At 40.4% G+C, this 20569-nt stretch overlaps 1 protein-coding gene across 4 annotated transcripts in view; it reads left to right on the plus strand.

Moving 5' to 3' along the window:
- Positions 1-14154, plus strand: part of LOC308387672 (glutamate receptor 1-like) — a 108869-nt gene extending 94715 nt beyond the window's left edge. For all 4 annotated transcript variants that reach the window (XM_080867887.1, XM_080867884.1, XM_080867886.1 and 1 more), the window contains 2 exons: positions 4683-4817; positions 10319-14154. In XM_080867887.1, the coding sequence (XP_080724013.1) occupies positions 4683-4817; positions 10319-10531 (348 nt within the window). In that variant the 3' untranslated portion in view covers positions 10532-14154. The remainder of the gene's footprint in view (positions 1-4682; positions 4818-10318) is intronic.
- Positions 14155-20569: the final 6415 nt, after the last annotated feature.

Genomic DNA, 20569 nt, shown 5'->3' on the forward strand with positions numbered 1-20569 from the left:
TATTGTCCTGCATTAAAATGTATTTTTTAGTTTTAAAGTCAGTTTAAATTCAAAATATGAATCCTGTAAAAATTCTGTTTACATTTAGGGAGATAAACAGATATCAGTAAGACAAAACCAATAACAGAGCATGTTACTACTTTCTGGGGACCAACACTGTCCCTTGGCCTTGAGCAGTAATATAGCATGACCTTTACACTTTATACATACTACATCACAGTGACTGAATTCGTTTAGGTAACCTGGGGTGAGGATCCTGCATGAGGAAGAAAATACATTTTTCTTAAACATCTCTTAACCTGTAGATAACTTCTTCAAAACTCAAATAGATACCAGCAGATGAATGTGAACAATCAGCAGCAAGCTTTCTCGTGCCTGATTGTACTTGTTTGTGGTTAGAATAATGCAGGTAAAACATCTTTGTGAAGAGCAAAAAAGAAAAGCACCTGTCAAAACGAACTCTTAAAACCTTTGCTAGCATTTGACAATAATTTAACCTTTTAAGTCTCGTTTACATTGGTACCGACTTGGATCAACTCGCCACGACTCGACTCAGATCGACTGGTTTTCCATTACGATCCAGTACTACTTGATGTGTGTGGTTGTCACCATAGCAATGCATCCACGTGTCCCATTATGTAATTAATGTGCGACATGAGCGCTACAACAAAGGTGTATGTTAAGGCAAAAATATACCTGCTGTGCTGTGCCTCTTCGTCAGACTCGGGGACCACAGGGTTGTTTCTTGTAGCCGTTTCATTCGTTGCCAGCTCTTATAAATGGGGGCTTTGATTTTCCTGAACAAGACACTCTCATAAGTCACTGAGTGACACTACTGACCAGCCAATTGGTGGAATACAGTCTAACAAAGTCACATTTTAGTACCTCCTTGGATCCCTTGGAACCCTGGCCAAGCAGGGTTCCAAGGGATCCTGGTACCAGGTACTCTCACTATGACCTAATGGAAAACCCTGAAAACCATGGCGAACTGTGATGACTCGATCCGAGTAGGTCCTAATGGAAAGGTTACTGTATTAGATCTTCCAATAAAACTACACTTGTAAACAATGACCAGTGGACACAACAGGAAACGTGTTTTCAGTAGAGTAAATGTTTTAGTGAGATTTAAGGTGCTCATTGGGTATATTTTGTTACCCCTTCACAAAGACTGTTTGTCTCAAGTCCTTAAAGTAAGGCCTCAGTAATACAGGCCAAGGGACCTGCCCTGGAAAACCTTGTTTGACAGCGAAAAATATGTATTTTCCAATGATTTGGCAAGTAGTGCTGTAGTTTGCTAACTGTTCCTGGGTGAAATCATTCACAAAGATGGTGCTGCCAACAAAAGTTGTGCCAACACATTTCAAAAGGCACATATTTCACACTGAACAGAAACAGCTTCTGTTTGTTTCCCAACAAATTCATACAATCTATGTGTGATTACAGCAACCTGCAAGTGGCTAAAGCATTTGCAACAAAGTTTTTGGCGCATCACTGTAGACCTATTTGAAACCAAACCAGTGACTGCCAGCAACTACTCACCAACTGGTTGAGGAATAATGGTATGTCCTGTGACTGAAGCCTCAGAAGGTTAAACATGAACGGTCTCTTCTCACCTATAAGTATGAAAGCAGGTCGCAAAGTGACAAACTTTTCATTCAAGGTCATAAAGTCATTTTTTAATTGATTATTTTTTTTGGTTTATTGAGGATTTTTGTTTTTGCTTTTACAGTGTATCACTGCTACTCAGTTGACCATTCTGAAGAACTGAAAGATAAACATATTAAAACATGAAAACATTTTAATATCCTGATGGCATGTGTAAACCCCACAACTCCAATTTGTACTCCTGACTTAAACTGAGAGGCCGCTGAAATGTGCTGAGTATTTTTTATGAACTTCTTTCCTACCAAACGTGATTCAAGCTCGAAGACAAATTTATGCAAATTGGGAGGCAAACGAGCGGGGCTTCAGCCATTTCTGACAAAGCAGACATTTTTTGGAGATAAGGGGTTTTCATGAGTCCAGATCAGTGGAAATCCATCAGATTTCTTCAGAGGCTTTTCTCTGCTCAGCCTTCCTTCTGTTCTCCAGAATATTTGGTGGTCAGCACAGTTCAATGGAAGCAGCCGCAGACAGACAGACGAGTGACTCTGCTGAAAAATGTGACCTTTTACATCACTTTTAATCGCACATCCAACTGCCTTTGGGTGCCACTTTTACATGTGTATTTTTAGTCTCTGCTCGTGGCTGTACAGTGTCACAGAGTTTTGAAAAAGACACTTTGTCTGCTAAAAAAGAAAGAAGAAGCCGTCAAACAGACATAATCAGGCCCGGAAGATAAGCTCCAGATTAAAGCAGGTTTGCGTTCCCTTCACACAGGTCAGATGTAAAATGTCAGATTTTTATAAATGCAGATATATTTGCCTGTTTCTTCCTCTCTCGCTCTTTGAGTCTCTCTCTCTCTCTCTCTCTCTCTCTCTCTCTCTCTCTCTCTCTCTGTTTATGGCTGCTGACCAACTTTGATTAAATTGAAGCAAATGACCACAGCTTTGCCCCCACCCATCCTCCCTCCTCCCCTTTCCTTCCCACACACAAATGCTGATGTTTTTGTCTCCAATCTGTCATGTACCTCCTGCTTCTTCTGAACTCGCTGAGTAACAGACCGTGACTAACAAATGGTGGAAAAACGTTCATCAATCTGTTGAGAAAAGACACTTTTAATGTCAGACTGAAAGTGCAGCACTGAGAGTCATGCCGATGATTGGTGTATTTCCACCTTCCCTTTGGATTAGTTTAGTGTAGAGAGAACTTTCCATAACAAAAATATACAGAGATGATAAGATGTGTCCACTAATAGAGATTCATTTACTAAAATTGATCTTTGTCATCTCTTTATTGAAGCCATTCATATCAGAGGCTGTATTCAGAAGGCTTTCGCATTATGTAAAAAAAACCAAAATGCCCTCAAGTTTTCAAAATGTTTAATGTGACATGATTAATTCTGGAGTTTATCTACATTTTGTTTACACGTTGTCAGTAATGGCAGTGATCATGCTTCACAGCTCACTGAGCTCAGCTGCTGAGTTTTTTCAGTAACATATTATACTACTATACTTTAACACCACTACATAGGACAACTGATTATGTACAAGTCTCACGGACAAAGAAAAGTCCCTATAAAGGCTGTTGATCTTATTGATGCAGTCTGTAAAACACTTGTAAATACAAGGGTGATGGCAGGGACAACTTTAAAAATGACCCGTGACTGTTTATTCCCAGAAACAATTCTTAAAAGAAAATTTAACCTACCTGGTATCTAATCAGTGTATTTGGTTAAAAGATCTCTGTTAACAAGCTGATTTCTACTATCATTCACATGATCTCTTAGCTAACTGGTTAACAACTATAAAGCATCAATGAACTATACTATTGCATCAGATGTTACACACAAATTCAGATGACTTTGTTTTTAAGAAGTCTGACTTTTTTAGTGTCTTTTGGTGGGATTTCCCAGAAGCTGATTGGTTGAGGTTAACATGACAGTGTGGAGAGGAAATCCCACTGATAGGCTCACACCACTTCCTACTGTTGAAGGGAGGCCCCGCCCACTATTTCCTCCTTTCTTTTTTTCTAACAGGCTGCATGCTATTGGATGAAAAAGCTAAGTCACACCCACCAAAAACCAAGCGATGCATGTGAGGAAAGAACGTGCAAAATTCAAGAGCTCGCCAACTGAGTCTGTTTTTTAAAAGATTGTGATATAAAGCTATTTTTCATAAATGACACATTTCTATGACCGTGAAGACCAGCACAGATATAATGAACCTCTGAATTGAAGTATAAGACCTTTTTGTTAAGAATTTCAAGATAATTTTTTTTCCTCATTTTGTTTGCATTTTCGTGCATGAAGCTGCATGTGACCGATCAATAGATGTGGAGGTTCAAAGGCTATGATTGAGGCAACAGAGGGTCATTCTTTTCATGAGGAGATGAACATTAGCAGGGTCTTTGCCCTGTTCAGTAGGGTCAGATACATTTGGACTTTTAAATACATTTATATATCAGATAATATTGGGCTAAAGACTAGATGGTTGAATTGGACTCTTGGAGTGACAAACTCTCATTTTAATTAGTTTTAATGTTTGTTATTTGTTAACATTTGTTAGCATTTATTAACTATTTTAACTGTTTCCTTATTGTGATTAGCTGGGAAAAAGTGATGATTTTTTACAAAGAGGAGTTTGTTCATATCTCAAAATAGACTCTGATGTACAAAAACATCAAAGCACAATTAAAACTTACTTTCCTGGCAGGTGTCACCGATTAGGTTTTATGTTTTGAATGGAAACTACAAACTTATCAGTTAGGCAGTAAATTTCAAATTTCAAATTTGAGTGGATGTCGCCCAAAAGTAATTTCATATTAAATTCCATAATTCAGGGGATCTCAGACATTCTCTGAGGGGATTTATATTTCCATTTGTCAGAATATCACAGCCTTTGAACGCTGCATAATGGTCTTCCTAGTTAGAAACTTGTATTTAGCTTTGGGATTTTAGACCATTTTAAACTTTCTAAAAATAATTTTGTCCTTTTGCTTACAGTTGGATTCAAACCATAGTGATGTCATGCCTCTGTGCACCATGATTCGGTGTCTCTAACCTCACTTCTCTGTGCTGATAGGACAAAACTAGCGCGCTCAGTCTGAGCAATGTAGCTGGAGTTTTCTACATCCTGATTGGTGGGCTGGGCCTGGCCATGCTGGTGGCTCTGGTCGAGTTCTGCTACAAGTCTCGGATTGAGTCAAGAAGGATGAAGGTGAGATCAGAGAAATGGTAAAATTGTAAAAACAAGTCTGCGATTTTTGCTTTTAAACGCTGAGCCTGAAATGTTTTAGCTGGATATTTCACATATCTGATGTTGCAGTAATTTTTTTAGCTTCTTTTGATCCAAATGAAGCACAAATGTCTATTACATAGCTGTCAGAAGTTGGGCTGTCCTGGCCAGCGTGAACATACAATATATTGCCAAAAGTATCAATCTGCAGTCCTCGTCTGCCTTCACTCACATATGAACTTTAGTGACATCCCACTTTTATTCATATGCTTAAAACTTTGCAGCTATAGAAGGCTTTCCAGAAAGTTTAGGAGTGTCTTTATGGAAATTTCTGATCATTCTCTAGTAGCACATTTGCCAGGTCAGGCACGGATGTTGGATGAGAAGGTCTGGCTCACAGTCTCTGCTCTAATTCAGTCCAAAGGTGTTCTGTCAGGTTGAGGTCAGGACTCTGTGCAGGCCAGTCAAGATTAACCACACCAAACTCACTCGTCCATGTCTTTACAGACCTCGTTTCTTGCACTTGTGCACTGATTTGTTAACAGTTACAGAGGTAGATGATCTGGAGGAGAGGTTGTTCTCCTCCAGATCATTTCTGAGCTTCAGCTTGAAATTTCTCTGTTGAATACAATCTGGTGGTTTAAACAGCTGCTGGTGATGTGATCTAAATGAGTAGCATGGTACATGAAACAAGTGTGATTAGCACTTGGGAGCAAACACATGTTGGAATTTTGCAGCCAGGATGGTGATGTGTACTCATTTACTTGTTTGTGTGCATCAGTCAGGACTCTCGCAGGAGCATTTTGGAAGAGCCCGAGTCCACATAAAAATGCAGTAATTCATTCTGAGCATGATGAAAGCACGGATAACCTTCTCAAGGTTGTTTTTTGAAACAAAGCTGGCTCTGGCAACAGATTTGATTTGCAAATTTAAGTTAGGAAGAATAAAAAAATAACATAAAAGTTCTCACAGAAGCAACACCAACAACCAGAGATAGAGAGGAATATTAGTGAATGAAGGTGATGGAGACAGATGGGTAATATATGCTGAAGAACATACGTAAGGGCGAACTGAGTAGGTATATCTGAATATTATCAGTGCACGGCTCATGTGTCTATATGGATCCGAGGGACAGAAAAAAGAATAGAACTCCAGTCAGGCCACCACAAATCAAAGGTGGTACTTAACAGGAAGAAAAGAGTATTTTAGCCATATATTTAGGGGAGTGCAACAGATTCAGGTTTGCTTTAGTCAAGTTTAGTTTCCACTGTTTCAGTTTGGTGTAGTACTTACTGGTTTCTGTGGTAGTTCAGTTTTCTGTCTATAGGCTTAATTATGATGGCTTCAGAATTTCTGAATAGATTTAAAAGATTTTAGAACTTTCAGTCATGAAAACATCCCAGTCTCAAATTTACAGACATTTCCCGTTTATTTTGTACTAGTTTTTTTTTTGTAGTAGTAGTACAGCATCTCTGTAGGTGATATATAACCTTCGTTCCAGCTAAGTGGGTGTTTTAAGCCTGGTCAAATAGATAAACATAATTTTAGTGCATGTTTCTTTTACACCAGAGAACTCAAAGTTCGTTCATTCATGGGTGCAGTTTTATTTTTAATCATGTGCATGAGCTGCTGCCCTTTTCTGCATGGAGCCACAGGGCAGGAGCAAAAACACTTCTGCCATTTCAAAGTACATCAACTGAACTCTGCTCATCTGCCACTCGGGTCTCGAGCTCCTCTTTATCGCCGGCGTCCGTATGTGATGAAACCGCGGTCGCCTCATTACTGACTGTGCTGGTTAATACTGAGACTTTGATGGGCTGCTCAGAAGGAACAAACAAGTCATTAGAGTCGTTTTTCCACAGCAGAGGCACCAGTGTGTCAGGTCTCCTCTCTGCTGGACTTTGCATTCACTTCACATTTCTGTCTGAGCACAAAGGGAGGACTTAAAAAACTCTGCAGTGGTGACACAACATGTGGCCAAGATTTCATCAGTAAGAGCAGATGGGGGCACATACGGAGCAGGGCTACACAACGGTTACCTGCTGCAGAGGAATGTGAAGGAGCACGACAGCACACACGGGACTGATAATCAATAAAGGAATATCCATGATGCATTCTCTTCTGATACATTGTTGAAACTAGGCTGTTAATATTGCATCATAGTCTCCCGTAACAGAGAAGCAAGGGTTTTTAACTTCACTAAACGTTTGGATTGTGAAGCTGTTCTGGTCTTTGCAGCTGTAGCTTTTCTTTTTATTTAAGGTTGGTTGCATGTGTCTTTGTGCTCCAACATAACTTCGGTGCCAAGTTGCGATTAGATTGACCATCGTCTAAGGCACCAGCACTTTCTTACCCCAGCCCATAATATAATGGCTTTTTCTTAGATGCGAGACGTTCTTTGTCATTGTGGCATTAGCTGATACTGAGAGATAATGGTCCCATATTAGAGGTCTAGATAGTCTGTGTCCTATTTTCCTTTAGTTTTCACTTGTTGGTTATTTCTAAGAACTCAAACTTCTTGGTCAGGTTTATGTGCTCAAAAGTAACTGGTTAAGTTTAAACACTAAAACATTCGGGATTAGGTTTAGAAGCTGAAAAGAACTTTGTTAGACTGAAGCACTAACAAGTACTTGATGGACTTGAGGAAGAGCTTGTGGTTTGGGTTTAAGAAGCATCCTGCACTTGGGGGTATACGTGACAAAGATCAGGACTAGTTAGGTCTAGTCAAAGGACCCAAATGGTTTATTTATTTATATTTCATATAATAATGGTTAAATTTAGGTGCTGTGAAGTAGTCCTAGTTTTCAGGTTTCTGAAAACTGCAGTTAGGTTTACGAGAAGATTGTGGCTTGGGCTACACAGCTCACAACAATAACCCATACACTAACTAATGATGGGATTTGAGGACAGACCCCTCGCGCTGATCTCATAACCTACTGTGTCAAGGCACAGAAACTAAAGGACACCCTGTGCTCAACAGAGACACGACAGCGACAAAACTGCATTAAGTAATACCCGAGGGATGAGAACGCGCTAGAAGCAGAGATACTGATCGTGTTAAACCCATACATGACAAATATCTGCCATGTGTTGGGATGTTCATTCAAGAAAAGAAATGCATTACACGTTACTTGTCATTTGTGTCCTGGACAAAGTAAGTTGTTGCATTACTTTTGCATTAAGTGGCGTGAGATGCTTTGTGGCTTAATTGCATATGATCAGTATAAACCTTATGCTCCATGCTCACATTCTGACACAACTTCCTGTCCTAATGAGGCTGCAGATCATTAAAGTTCTTTGTTCTTCATTAGTAACATCTGTGCAAACCTTGATACTAATTTGTCACATAGAAGTGGACATCAGGATTAATCTTCCTGGGACAGATGATTCTTCCTGGAGTTTGCATGCTCTCTGTGTTGCTGCAAGAGTTTTCTCAAGATTTTCAAGCTTCCTGCTACAGTCCAAAGACATGCATGTCCAGTCAAGTTTGTACATTCACTTTATGACAGTTAAGATATCATAACAACAACTGTGTATTAGGTTAGAAAAGTTCATGGTCTCCAAAAAAGGAATCCTTCCCACCTATATTCCAACCTGTTTGCATTCATCTGTTTGAAACTTTCCACCTGTTTAACACCAGCTTTAAGTTTTTCCACCTATTACTCAGTGGCTTTATTACTTCTCTTCACATTGAGACTTATTTTGAATCAAGTCTCTACATGAAAATGCCCCTGTAAGTTCTATAATGTCTTTTACTTATCATCAGATTCTTACTTTTTTTACTTAAAAACTGGCCAAATCGACAAGTGATGCTTAAAATTCAGTTTTAGCTTCAACAGGGCCGTCATTGGGGCCACAGTGTTGGAAGGAGACATTTTCATATTCAGGACACAAAAATCTCTTGTCTGCTTCACGATGGTTTAACAGGTGGCTATTATTATCTGCAGGCAACAGCAGTGATGGTCTGACTCTGCAGGGACAGATGCTGTTTTGTTGTTGACATCATATGTAGAGCTGCTATCATAATAAAACCTTCTATCAAAACGAAAAAGATGGGCAGGAGATGCAGAGACATGAGGGGAGATGCCCATGGTGCTCAGTGTCGGGCGTTCAGACGTAAGTACGCTCGCTCCAAGGCGTTGTAGGCGCTGAAGCTGCTTCAGTAAGTGAATAAATCCAGGATTTATTTGTACCAATCTGCCTGACGACTGTCGGCACTCTGCAGCAAACAGAGAGGGAGCGTGGGAGCCTCAGAGGCCCGATGCAGGATATTAACTTTGGATCCACATCATTAGTTTTACTGAGAGGTGAGGCTGAGGGAAAGAGCTTCATTCTGCTACTGAAAAACAACTTCTACTCTGATCACTTTTGGTGATGACTCTTTTACACACACACACACACACACACACACACACACACACACACACACACACGGTCTACTGCGGTACACACTCATTCAAGCATCATTTATCCAAAAACTGGATGTGCAGCTGTGAAACAACTCATGGAGGCAATTAGGAGCCTTCAACCAGATCACTGTAGTTTATGCCAAAAGTCTTACTTCTCAGAGTCATAACTCTGTGAACAATATTAACATATATAAAGTGCGTCATTATTTCTGACTTCAGCCGACTGAATGTCTATGAATCAAACTAGAAATCTGAGGAATAAAGAAACTAAAGAACCTCAGTGGAAAAACCATCTAGTGTAATAGGAGGTAATACTTCCTCCATCCATCCTCTTCCGCTAGGCAATGTTTACTGTTGTTAATTTGTTAAAACATCATTTTAACCCCCCCCACACACACACACACATTTATTATTGATACCTCATGAACTTCCTCAGCATCCACCAGGTTTCCACTCTGTGTTGGTGGATGTGAAAGCCAAAAACAACAAGAATATCCCTCCATTAATCAAATGAATCAAGGTAAGTGATTAGTAGAATACATTTCTATGCTGATATTTGGTGATTGTTATTGTTCATGCTGGGAGCATGAACATCACATCTTTTTGATTTGTGCAGAAAGAACATCTTTCACATAGAGCGAAGAGTCTGGAAAGTACACTGGCAAAAAGTAAAATTTTCAACATATGAAATATAAAAACTGAATAAATAAAAGAAACAACATGGACTCGAAGAATTTGTCGATAAGATCCAAATAGACTTTTTGCTATCTGGTTATGGATGGAAATAAAAATATCTACATTATGGATATCCAAGGTAAATTCACGTGAAATGTGGCTGATTAATTCTGGCCTTAAAAAGGTAATATTAATTCTGTTAACTGGAAACTGAGGTCAAGAGAAAAACTCACTGTTGAAACTATTAGAAGGATTTTCATCTGCTAAATGAAAGAGTTTTGAGATATTTTTCCTCTTTGCCAAACAATTTAACTATTTAAACTGAATTTAATAAAGACTTGTCTTTGTGTGAGTCTGTGTGCTTAAATAACTTTTGTCTCATCTCTCCCTGTCTTGCAGGAGCTTATTGATGCCGCCATGATGAGCACCAGCCTTGGCGGGATAGCGGTGGCAGGAGGAGGAGCGGTTGCTGGTGGGTTAGGAGTTGGACCGTCAGGACTTGGAGGGGAGAATGGCCGCGTGGTGGCCCACGATTTCCCAAAAGCCGGAGCTCAGGGTTTACCCTGCATGAGCAAAGCAGCCGGCCTGGGACTCTCCTCCACAGGCATGTGATCCTAGCCAAGACTCGTTATTGGACAAGACGCTTCTATCCATCTACCTGTTTGTCAGTCTGTTGGTGAGGAGAGAAATAGAAGGTACAAAGTAAAGAGAAAAAGGGAAGCATAAAAGAAGAATAAGGATGAAATGTCGGGTGGCAAGGGAAGTGAAAAAAGGGGAGGAAGAACTATAAAAATGGATGAATGGGAAAAGTGTTGAATTCAGAAGAGAAAAGAAAAAGATTAAGAGGGATTTGGCAGGCAGAAGGAGAAGTGTTCATGTTCACCGTGAATGACTGAATACTGTAGAACTCTGAACAGAGAGCACCTGAACAAAACACCTGAGAGAAATCAAGACAAGCAGCGGGGCTTAACAAACTCTAACTAAATGAACTGGAATTACTTTTTCTATGAGCACTGTCTTAAACTGAAGCAGCAGAGGGGGTTGACCAGCGTTTTGGTTGGGGGGGATAACTTTTTTAAACCTCTTCTTGACCTTCACTCCAGTCCCCTCCTCTTCCTTTGTGCTTCGTCACATTCACACAGAACACCATGTCCAGATCAGAGAGGGCTCAGAAGTTTGAGCATGAAGACCTTTTTCAGGAACGTGCTGAAGAGCAGGAGCACGGTGGTTAGCACTGTTGCCGCACAGCAAGCAGGTCCTGAGTTCAATTCCACCATCAGGCCGGGGTCTTTCTGTGTGGAGTTTGCATGTTCTCCCCGTGTTTGCGTGGGTTCCCTCCGGGTACTCCGGCTTCCTCCCGCCGTCCAAAGACATGCAGTTAGTGGGGATAGGTTAATTGGATAATCCAAATTGCCCATAGGTGTGAATGTGAGTGTGAATGGTTGTCTGTCCCTGTGTGTTAGCCCTGCGACAGACTGGTGACCTCTCCAGGGTGAACCCCGCCTCTCGCCATATGACAGCTGGGATAGGCCCCAGTGCCCCCCGCGACCCTGAAAAGGACAAGCGGAAGCGGATGGATGTGCGGAAGAACAGCTGACAGCGCTCTGATCTGTGATCTGCCCCAAGAGTTATATTCATATTAATGCAGTTTAGGAATACAGACTGATGTGTCATATGCTTTGAAATTGTGAGCGTGTTTATGTGGAGATATGTTTACTGGTTATGTTTAAGTGTCCTGCTATTGACACCTACATTTCAAAAATTCAGAGCGTCTTCAATATGAAGCAGGCTTAATCAGTCAGCAAATTATTTCAAGCTTATTAAAGAGTGTTTTTTTCTGCTATGAAGGTGACACAAACAAACCTCATCATACATAACTGCTACCAGTGAAAGAAGTCCTGATTTCTAGTTGCAGCAGCACTAATGGTGCGCCGCAATGTCACAGGAATTTACTTGCATTCGTTTAGGGTTCCAGAAAATGTATAAAGACGTCACAAACTCTGGCTAGTGGACAGTAGGCAGTAGAAATAAGCTTTTTCGATCGTGGGGCGATCGTGGCTCAAGAGTTGGGAGTTCGCCTTGTAATCGGAAGGTTGCCGGTTCGAGCCCCGGCTTGGACAGTCTTGGTCGTTGTGTCCTTGGGCAAGACACTTCACCCGTTGCCTACTGGTGGTGGTCAGAGGGCCCGGTGGCGCCAGTGTCCGGCAGCCTCGCCTCTGTCAGTGCGCCCCAGGGTGGCTGTGGCTACATTGTAGCTTGCCATCACCAGTGTGTGAATGTGTGTGTGAATGGGTGGATGACAGGTTGTGTAAAGCGCTTTGGGGTCCTTAGGGACTAGAAAAGCGCTATACAAATACAGGCCATTTACCATTTTTATGAAGGGTAGCTGGCCTCAACCTTAGCGACAAGGTGAGGAGCTCCACATCGAAAGGAGGCAGTTGAGTTTTTTCAAGCACCTGACTAGGATGCAAGGATGACAAGTTTCTAATCCGTTCTGTTTGCTGCCTAAAAATGTCCACAAACAATCATTGCCCTGAACTTCCAAAGCAATTTCCAAACTCCCTTACTGTCAAAAACCCCACCTGCAGCAAATTGGTCAACGGTGGAATTGATGACGATCAGTTATTGAAATGTCAGATATCACCAGCTTGAACAATATGCAGAAGCCAGGATGCTCGTATTATCATAGTTTCCATATCATTAATAGCAGGACGCTACATAGCCATGTAAGCACACTCACTGAAAATGTGTTTTGTGGTAAATTTACACTGAACCTTTCTTGATGTGACACACATAAAATTTTTAAGTGAGTGTTTTTTTTCCAATATTTTACCTTTGGTTTAAAAGATTTTCCCCCCTTTCGAGTCTTTTAATATACTCAAATATAAATTTACCCTCTTAACATCCAGCAAGTCACCAGTAATCCATTTTGAGTTCGAGTCTACCCCTTTATACAGAATTTTCACCTGTGTGTCATATCCAAATGGAACTAATATAACAGAGGAACTGAAAGGCCAACATGCTTTTAACACAGTTAATTTGAAAGGTAACAACTATCCACATTTAGAATGTGGCTAAAGTGCAGCCATAATTCCAAGGGCTTCACTGGTGACCTGGAGGATGTCAAGGGGTTAAATCAGGTGCCAGTAATATGTGCTACAGGAAAAAACAACATCTAAGATCCAAAAATATGATGCCATAAGTCAAGATATGACCTAGAATTGTCTCAGACAGTAACTCCAGTATGCAAACTGTAACATGTGTCCCAAACCAGCAGACACCATGAACCATCTGATCAGCTATGGAAGATCTTTTTTTAAGGTCAACCAGAATTACCATTTTCTGGATAAAACGTTCTGTTATAGATAGAAGCCATCGAAAGAATAGATGTAGCTCATTTTTTACAGGTTAGGAATGCAGTAAAATACTTTTCTGTGAGTATTAGAGTCACCATTTTGATTTCACTCACACACAGCAGAGAGTTTGTAGCAGTAGCCTCCTGACAGCACCACCTTCAGCCAACACAACCAGCTGCTTCTCCTGTACACATGGAAGTTTCTGCTGGGCTTTAGCTACACTCCTACGTCTGGTGTAGTCAATCATGTGGAAACAGGCACCATCAAAGGGACCAATCAGAACAAAATTTCTAACTAGTGGAAATGAACAACATCACCTGTATCCACTGGACTATTGGACACACAAACCAAAAGTCATTCAGCTCTCGAAATTAAATACAAGAGAAACAAGACTGTGACCAGCATGCTGTGAGTTATAATACTGGATCTTACAGTTACTTTAAGTATCCACTAAACTCTCCCATAAATGTCAATAATCTCATATACTCATATAATTTCAGGACTTGATGTTGATCGGTGTTAGGGTCATGTGAAAGGTGTTCAGTGTGTTCTGTGTTATAAAGAAGCTGAGTTTTCCTTCAGTTTGCTCAACATTTCTCTCTGATCAGGAATCCTGAGAAAGAGGACAACTCGGTTTGATTTGGAGGTTGTTTCCTCACATTACTCCTGGATTTCCTCCCCAGTGTTTTCTGGACTACACGAGCAATCAAGCAGCACCGCAGCAAAATGTTTTATACTCTGAAACTGAAAAATCAGGTGTTCACAGTTGTATATGAATGATACTGTGCCGAGCTTCGCCTGTTTGTCTGCATAATCTTTTTCATTTATTTTGGAATTTATAATCTTTTGATTTTTGTCACTAATACTATTTAATAAAAACTTACATTATAAGCTTGACTGTTGAAGTTTTCCTTTTTTTTTCCCGCTTTTGAGTTGAAATGATAACAGATCCAAGTCTCTGCAGGACTAATTTGCCTGCTTGTTCTGGCACTTTACACTTTTTCATTTAGGGCTTGGCAAATCAATTAAATCCATGGGTTCACGCTTGATTAGAGATTTTTACTGAATGTCAAAGTGCTTGCTTAAAACTACATTGCATGATTTTAAACAGCTTGTTCATCATCAAGTCGTTTCAATTTTCTAAGATTCTTTAATGACTTTGATTTGAAAACCACCCTTGACACCTCCATGGTATTAAGTGTGGAATGCCCACTCTGATTTGAGGAGTTGTTCCCTGTAGTGGGGGAGTTTGAGTATCTCAGTTTGGTTTTCATGATGGATTGATGCATCATCTGCAGTGACGTAGATGTTATACCTGTATGTGGTGAAGAGAGGGCTTGAAGGTGAAGCTATTGATTTACTGGTCAATCTATATTCCTGCCCTCACCTGTGGCTATGAGCTGTGGGTGGTGACTGAAAAACTAAGACTGAGGAGACAAACAGCAGAAATGAGCTTTCTCCAAAGAGTTTTTGAGCTCAGCCTTACAGACAAGTTCAAGAACTTGGTCAATTAGCACTGAATGTTGGTTTTTAAAAGTGAGAGAGGCAGATCAGAGCATCTTTGTTTAGATGGTTGACCGAGTCAATTGTGGGAGAAGCTGAGTGGTTAATACTGTGGGTTCACAGTGGCTTGCATTGAGTGTGACGAGTTTGTATGTTCTTTAGGTGCTTGGGCAGGTTTTCTCTCAGACCTTTGGTTTTTCCCACCCTGTTGACATGTCCTGTGTAATATGTGAACACATCATCTCCTTTCTTTTTAAAAAGGATCTTTGGTTGTATCCTTTGTTGAAGGAGGTAATAAAGGAAGGGCTGAAGCATCCTTTCTTTCTATTTACACAATTCAACTAGCTCTTATTATCATTAGCATCATTCAGCCAACATAAACTGTAATATTCTCATGTATGTATATATATATGGTTAATGTATTTTATTGAGCGTGTCTGTGTTTGGTTTTCTGCTGAAACTGTGTTGTTTGGTGATGGTGCTAAAATTAAGACCTGACTTACACCCAGCAGAGTTTTGCCGCTAAAGAAAAAAACGATTTTTTGCCGCTTGAGTGGGGACTATTTTCCTCATCTATCATGTTATAGAACATTATGAAATGATTTGTTGATACTCTGAAGCCACAGGGCAATGCCAGAAGGGAGGTTAAATCAGATCGAGAGTCCTATTTCCCGCTCGACATGAGGCTCTTTGAAACTCTTAATCTTGTGTCTTTTTATAGTATGTATTCTTTCTATAGGCGGGTATGTGTCTGTTAGATGAAGGAATGTGATATCAAGCCTCTCTTCACTTTAATTATCTCTCATTATCTGGCATGACCAATTGGTAGAAATGACAGTTGTATGTGTTCTGCAGAAATATCCACAAGCAGCTGTAATGTTGTAATGTGGTAACTGAGCCGCTGTAAAGACATCAGGCTAAAAAACATTTTGTGATGAAATTAGACAGCAGGAGATACTCTGATGACCAACACTCCAAAATCCACTGTAGAGCTGGCTGACAGCAGAGGCAGATCAGAGGAATGTCACTCTGATAATGTGACCAGAGAGGCTCAATAAGGCGTCACTTCAGCAGACATTTCTGAGGAAAATCACCCTGCAGGAAGCACGACTCACCAGCACAATCAATACTAAATGTGAGACACGGAAAGCTTGTTTTCAAAGATTTGACAGCAACTGAATCTGAACAATCCATTTTACAAACATACCAGACTCATTATAAGCTACCTGAAGCCGATGTCTATCAAAGGGAACATTGTATGCTTTTATTTCCTGTCTCATAAAAAGTCTTGCAGTGGTGGATTTTCATATTAGACATGGCCAAAGTTTCTAATAATGAGGTCAGTATATGTACAAGTAACCCTTGTAAGCTAAAGACATCAGACAACAGAATTTTTTTTCTCTCACTCTTTTGTGATGTAGAAAAAAGGGATTTCCAATATGGTATTCTCATGCATAGAAGCCCCACCCACCTGCCATTCAAATCTTAAGATGATCAGTTACTGAAATAACAGATATCACTGGCTCAGACAATATGCAGGAACCAGGATGTTCGTGCTACCATAGCTTCCACACCAGGAATATCGGAATACTACATATCCACATAGGCATAAACTTGAAAATGAACTCAAAGTAAAACCTAAAACTATGATAAAGTAAATCAATACAAGACAAATATCCCAAAAACTATTATGGTGGCAGAAGTGATAAGAAATCATTTCATACAGTAGAGTTTTACACTGTGTTTTTCTCACAAACCTTAAACCTTATCAATGAAGGGATATGATTGTGTGTAGGTTCTTCAAAGCATTACGTTATCAGAAACTCAAATCTAAACATAATTATTGCAGCCTGTAAATACCTGACAGAAACTAATCAAAGAACATCGTCTTGAAACAAACAGGACAACTAATTTATCTTTGATTTAAGCTAAGATCGATCAACACAACATTCGGCAGATCAAACTTCAAAGCCATAAAATGAACTGATTTTATTCCAAGAAGTCACCTTTCTAAATGCTGCTTTGACAATAATATTCCCATCTGCACAAAGAAAAGGTCCGATGGCAGACGTTCGCCTTCAGACACTCACTCGGAATGAATCTCACATTTGCACACTATAAAAGATGACAGAAGATGTGGAAAACAGAAGGTGTTTAATTGCTGAAATGTTTCTTGAGTTTATAGGAGAAAACGAGGCTGCAGGAGAATTTCTTTGTGGAGTTTTTAAAGTTGGAGGCAAACCTCAGGCTGCTTAAAATTAAGTGGTTCATACAAGAAACTTCAGTAAATGGAGTGCGTTTATCTTTTCCTCTGGTTCTCTTGGTGTCCTGCAGAGTCAGTCCCCTTTGGTTCTTTCACCTTTTCTTCTCTCTGGATTATTTTTTTATTTCTTTGCTCTATCGATCGTCTCTTGGTGCAGTGTCTTAATTTCCTCTTCTCTCTGTAAGTGTAACTTTTCTTTGCCTTTCCTGTACAAACACCCACTACTATCTCTAACCTCTGTTTTTCTATCCCATTGTTCTTCCTATGATTTTATCTCTTGTCCTTGTTTTCTCTCCATTAGCTCTTTTCTGATCTCTGAGGACTTCTCAATGAATGGTTTGTTGTCCTGAGGGGTACATCATATCACGTAACACCTCATTACTCTCCCTGCAAGGGAGGATGAGACAGAAGGAGCCGACAATTAGCCCCAGAAAGACCCATGATTAGGAGTTTGTGGCCCATTACCTTTCACTGTGCACCCTTGTGGAAACTTCTGGAAGACCTGCGAGGCGGAGGAGGACTGGTTCCCTGAGGGGCTGCTGGCAAAACTGCACATCCTTCACTGGAGACAAATAAACGAGTTTGAAATAAAACAACACAAGTGCAAATGAGCTGAAGAAGAAGAAAAGGAGTCCTCTGAATGAAAATGCAACAAAAGCTGTTTATATTTGCTGTGTTTTAACCCCTTTTTACACAGAATGACGGAACTACAATACTCTAGCAATACTATCAAGTGTATGTAGGGTACAGTCTGAAACAAAAATAACTTTTCCAATGGCTAGCAAACTCTTGTGATACCAAAATCCCTTTAGAAGTAAATCTCATTACATACAGAGTTATTTTGAACCACCATCTACATTAGTTGTGGTGGTCACTGGAGCAAAACACTGTAACTATATATAATTTTAAACCATCAAATCTGATTTTTAAAAAATGGTGAAAATTTTTGCTGATTACTGTCACCTTTGCTAAAATTCTCCAAAGATTTAGATTCAGGATTCTTTTAGAGCCGAATCCCATTCTGATGAAGGATAGCATTAATGACAGCCCGGAGCTGGCCCAAGTGCACTGGCTCAAAATAAACCAAAATTTACTTAACCTATACATGGTCCACAGATAAATGGCCTGCATTTGTATAGTGCTTGATTCAGTCCCTAAGGACCCCAAAGCGCTTTACACTACATTCAGTCATTTACCCATAGGCAATGGCAAGCTATTGTAGCCACAGCCACCCTGGGGCGCACTGACAGAGGCGAGGCTGCCGGACACTGGTGCCACCGGGCCCTCTGACCACCACCAGTAGGCAAAACATGGGCTTAGTATCTTGCCCAAAAATATTCGGCATGGGATCAAACCACCGACCTTCTGATTAGTGGCTGACCTGCTCTGCCACCTGAGCTACAGCCACCCTTAGGTGAATTCCCAGTTCTCAAACCAAACTAGATGAACACAACAGAAAGCTAGCCAGATCTAGTAACCTTGTCCAGGCTGGAGCACAGCTGGGAGGTTGACTTTGCTATCTACAAGTGTTTGCATAGAGGTGCTTAGAAGTCAGTGTTAATGGTAGAATGCTAACACGCTCCAGTAGTGAGACATTTGAAATTCAGAAGTTGACATTGTTCTTAGCATTTTAGCTTGCTAAAAGTAAAAAGTATACAGCTGATTGACACATGAGGTGGTGGTAAATACATTATAGGGTTACATAAGCAACCAAAACCTGAAACATCTACCAGCAACTAACTGTCAGTCACAAAGCACTGCGCAAAGAGCAGCTGTGGAGGTGCTTTTCTACTCTCCCAGAGTATTCAAATCACTCTATACAATATGCCACATTCACCCAGTCACACAAGAACTTTCGTTCAACTGAGCACTTCCTAACTACATTCATACACCTTCACACTCTGATGGATGCATCAGAGAGTAACTCGGGGTTAGTATCTTGCCACAGATACTTGACATGCAGACTGGAGGAGCCAGGGATTGAACCACTAACCTTCCGATCAGTAGGTGACCTGCTCGCCCTCCTGAGCTACAGCCACCTCCCACGTTTCAGAAACTGCTGATTTCTTGGGATTTCTTCACACAACCATCTCTAGGACTTACAGAGAAAATATCCGGTGAATGGCAGTTCTCTGGGTTATAATACCAAAGGTCAAAGGAGACTCCTTTGAGCTAATAGGAAGGAAACCATAAATCATGCACAATCAAACTTTGAGCAAGCACTTTGCAACAGGAAGAAACCTTTAGAGCCAGGCTCAGGGAGGAGTGGCCATCTGCTGTGACTGGTTGGGGATGAGAGGAGGAAAACGACGGGACAAAAGACACACTGTGGAAGAGCGAAAGATATTAATCATAATGATCAAATCCAAACTGGTGCATAAACACAGAGAGGCAAAAACTCCTGTCAGCTAAGAGCAGGAAACTGAGGCTACAATTCACACAGGCGCATGAAAACTGGAAAATAGAAGAGAGTAAAATATGTGATTTCTATTCAAACATTTGGATGGTCGGGACAGAGTCTCAAGTAAACATGGAAGAAAGGCTCCATCTCACTGTAACCATGGTTCAGACTGCTGGGGGAATGAATGATGTGAGAAATATATTCTTGGCCCAGAATTTAAGTGCCACTGCCTGGTGTGGTGTTCTTATCCATCTCCATCCCTTTACCACAGTTATATTTAAATGTAATATCATTCATCATATTTTGTGCTTGTTGTTTGGGGTGGTTTGTAACTGTAACGGCAAAACTAAATAATAAATAAATACTGAGGATTTAAATGCTTTTTGTGGCGATGCTCTTTAAACTCTATGTGGGTAGAAAAAAAAGACACTGCGTTCCTTATGGAGAACAGTTTGCTTTGCTTTTATTGTTATACTTAATTCAATAAACTAATGGGTCCTATTATACATCTTCGCTGGCTGTGAAAACAAAACAATTATGCTTGATTTATATTTGTGTTCTGTTGCATTTATGTGGGCAAAAATCTGTGCTTCAATAAATCCTGCTGCTGTTATTGATCAAATTATTGATTCATGAGGAAGGACTCTGCGTTTGTGAACACAGGCTGTCGTCATTTAGAAATACAGACACTGCAGCTACAAATATATTTTCTTTATTAGTGTGAGATTCAGCTCCATTCAGAAGCTAACAGTCCAGCATGAATATTAAAAACAGACAATAGTCCATCATCATCATCTTAAAGCCTGGCAGTAATGCAGTCGTCGTCAATTGTTCCCAATATGAGACAGCCTGCAGCGCGCTGATAAGGACATACTGTCTTTAATGTTCTGCACGCTTTAACCGTTCTGACATTTAGTTGAAACAACTACAGCTTAAGTCATCGAATTTACACTGAAGTGGCAAAACCCACCAGCGCATATGGCTCTTCGTGATATGATCATAATCAAAATGAGTATGCAAAGATGCAAAATACAAAGATTTTCAAAAAGTCTACAAACAGACAATATATGAGCAAGAAAAGAAACACGTCGGCAAAGAGACCCAAGACGACTATAAACAGATGCTAA

This window comes from Rhamphochromis sp. 'chilingali' (assembly GCF_963969265.1).
Source record: "Rhamphochromis sp. 'chilingali' genome assembly, chromosome: 19".
Classification (NCBI taxonomy): domain Eukaryota; kingdom Metazoa; phylum Chordata; class Actinopteri; order Cichliformes; family Cichlidae; genus Rhamphochromis; species Rhamphochromis sp. 'chilingali'.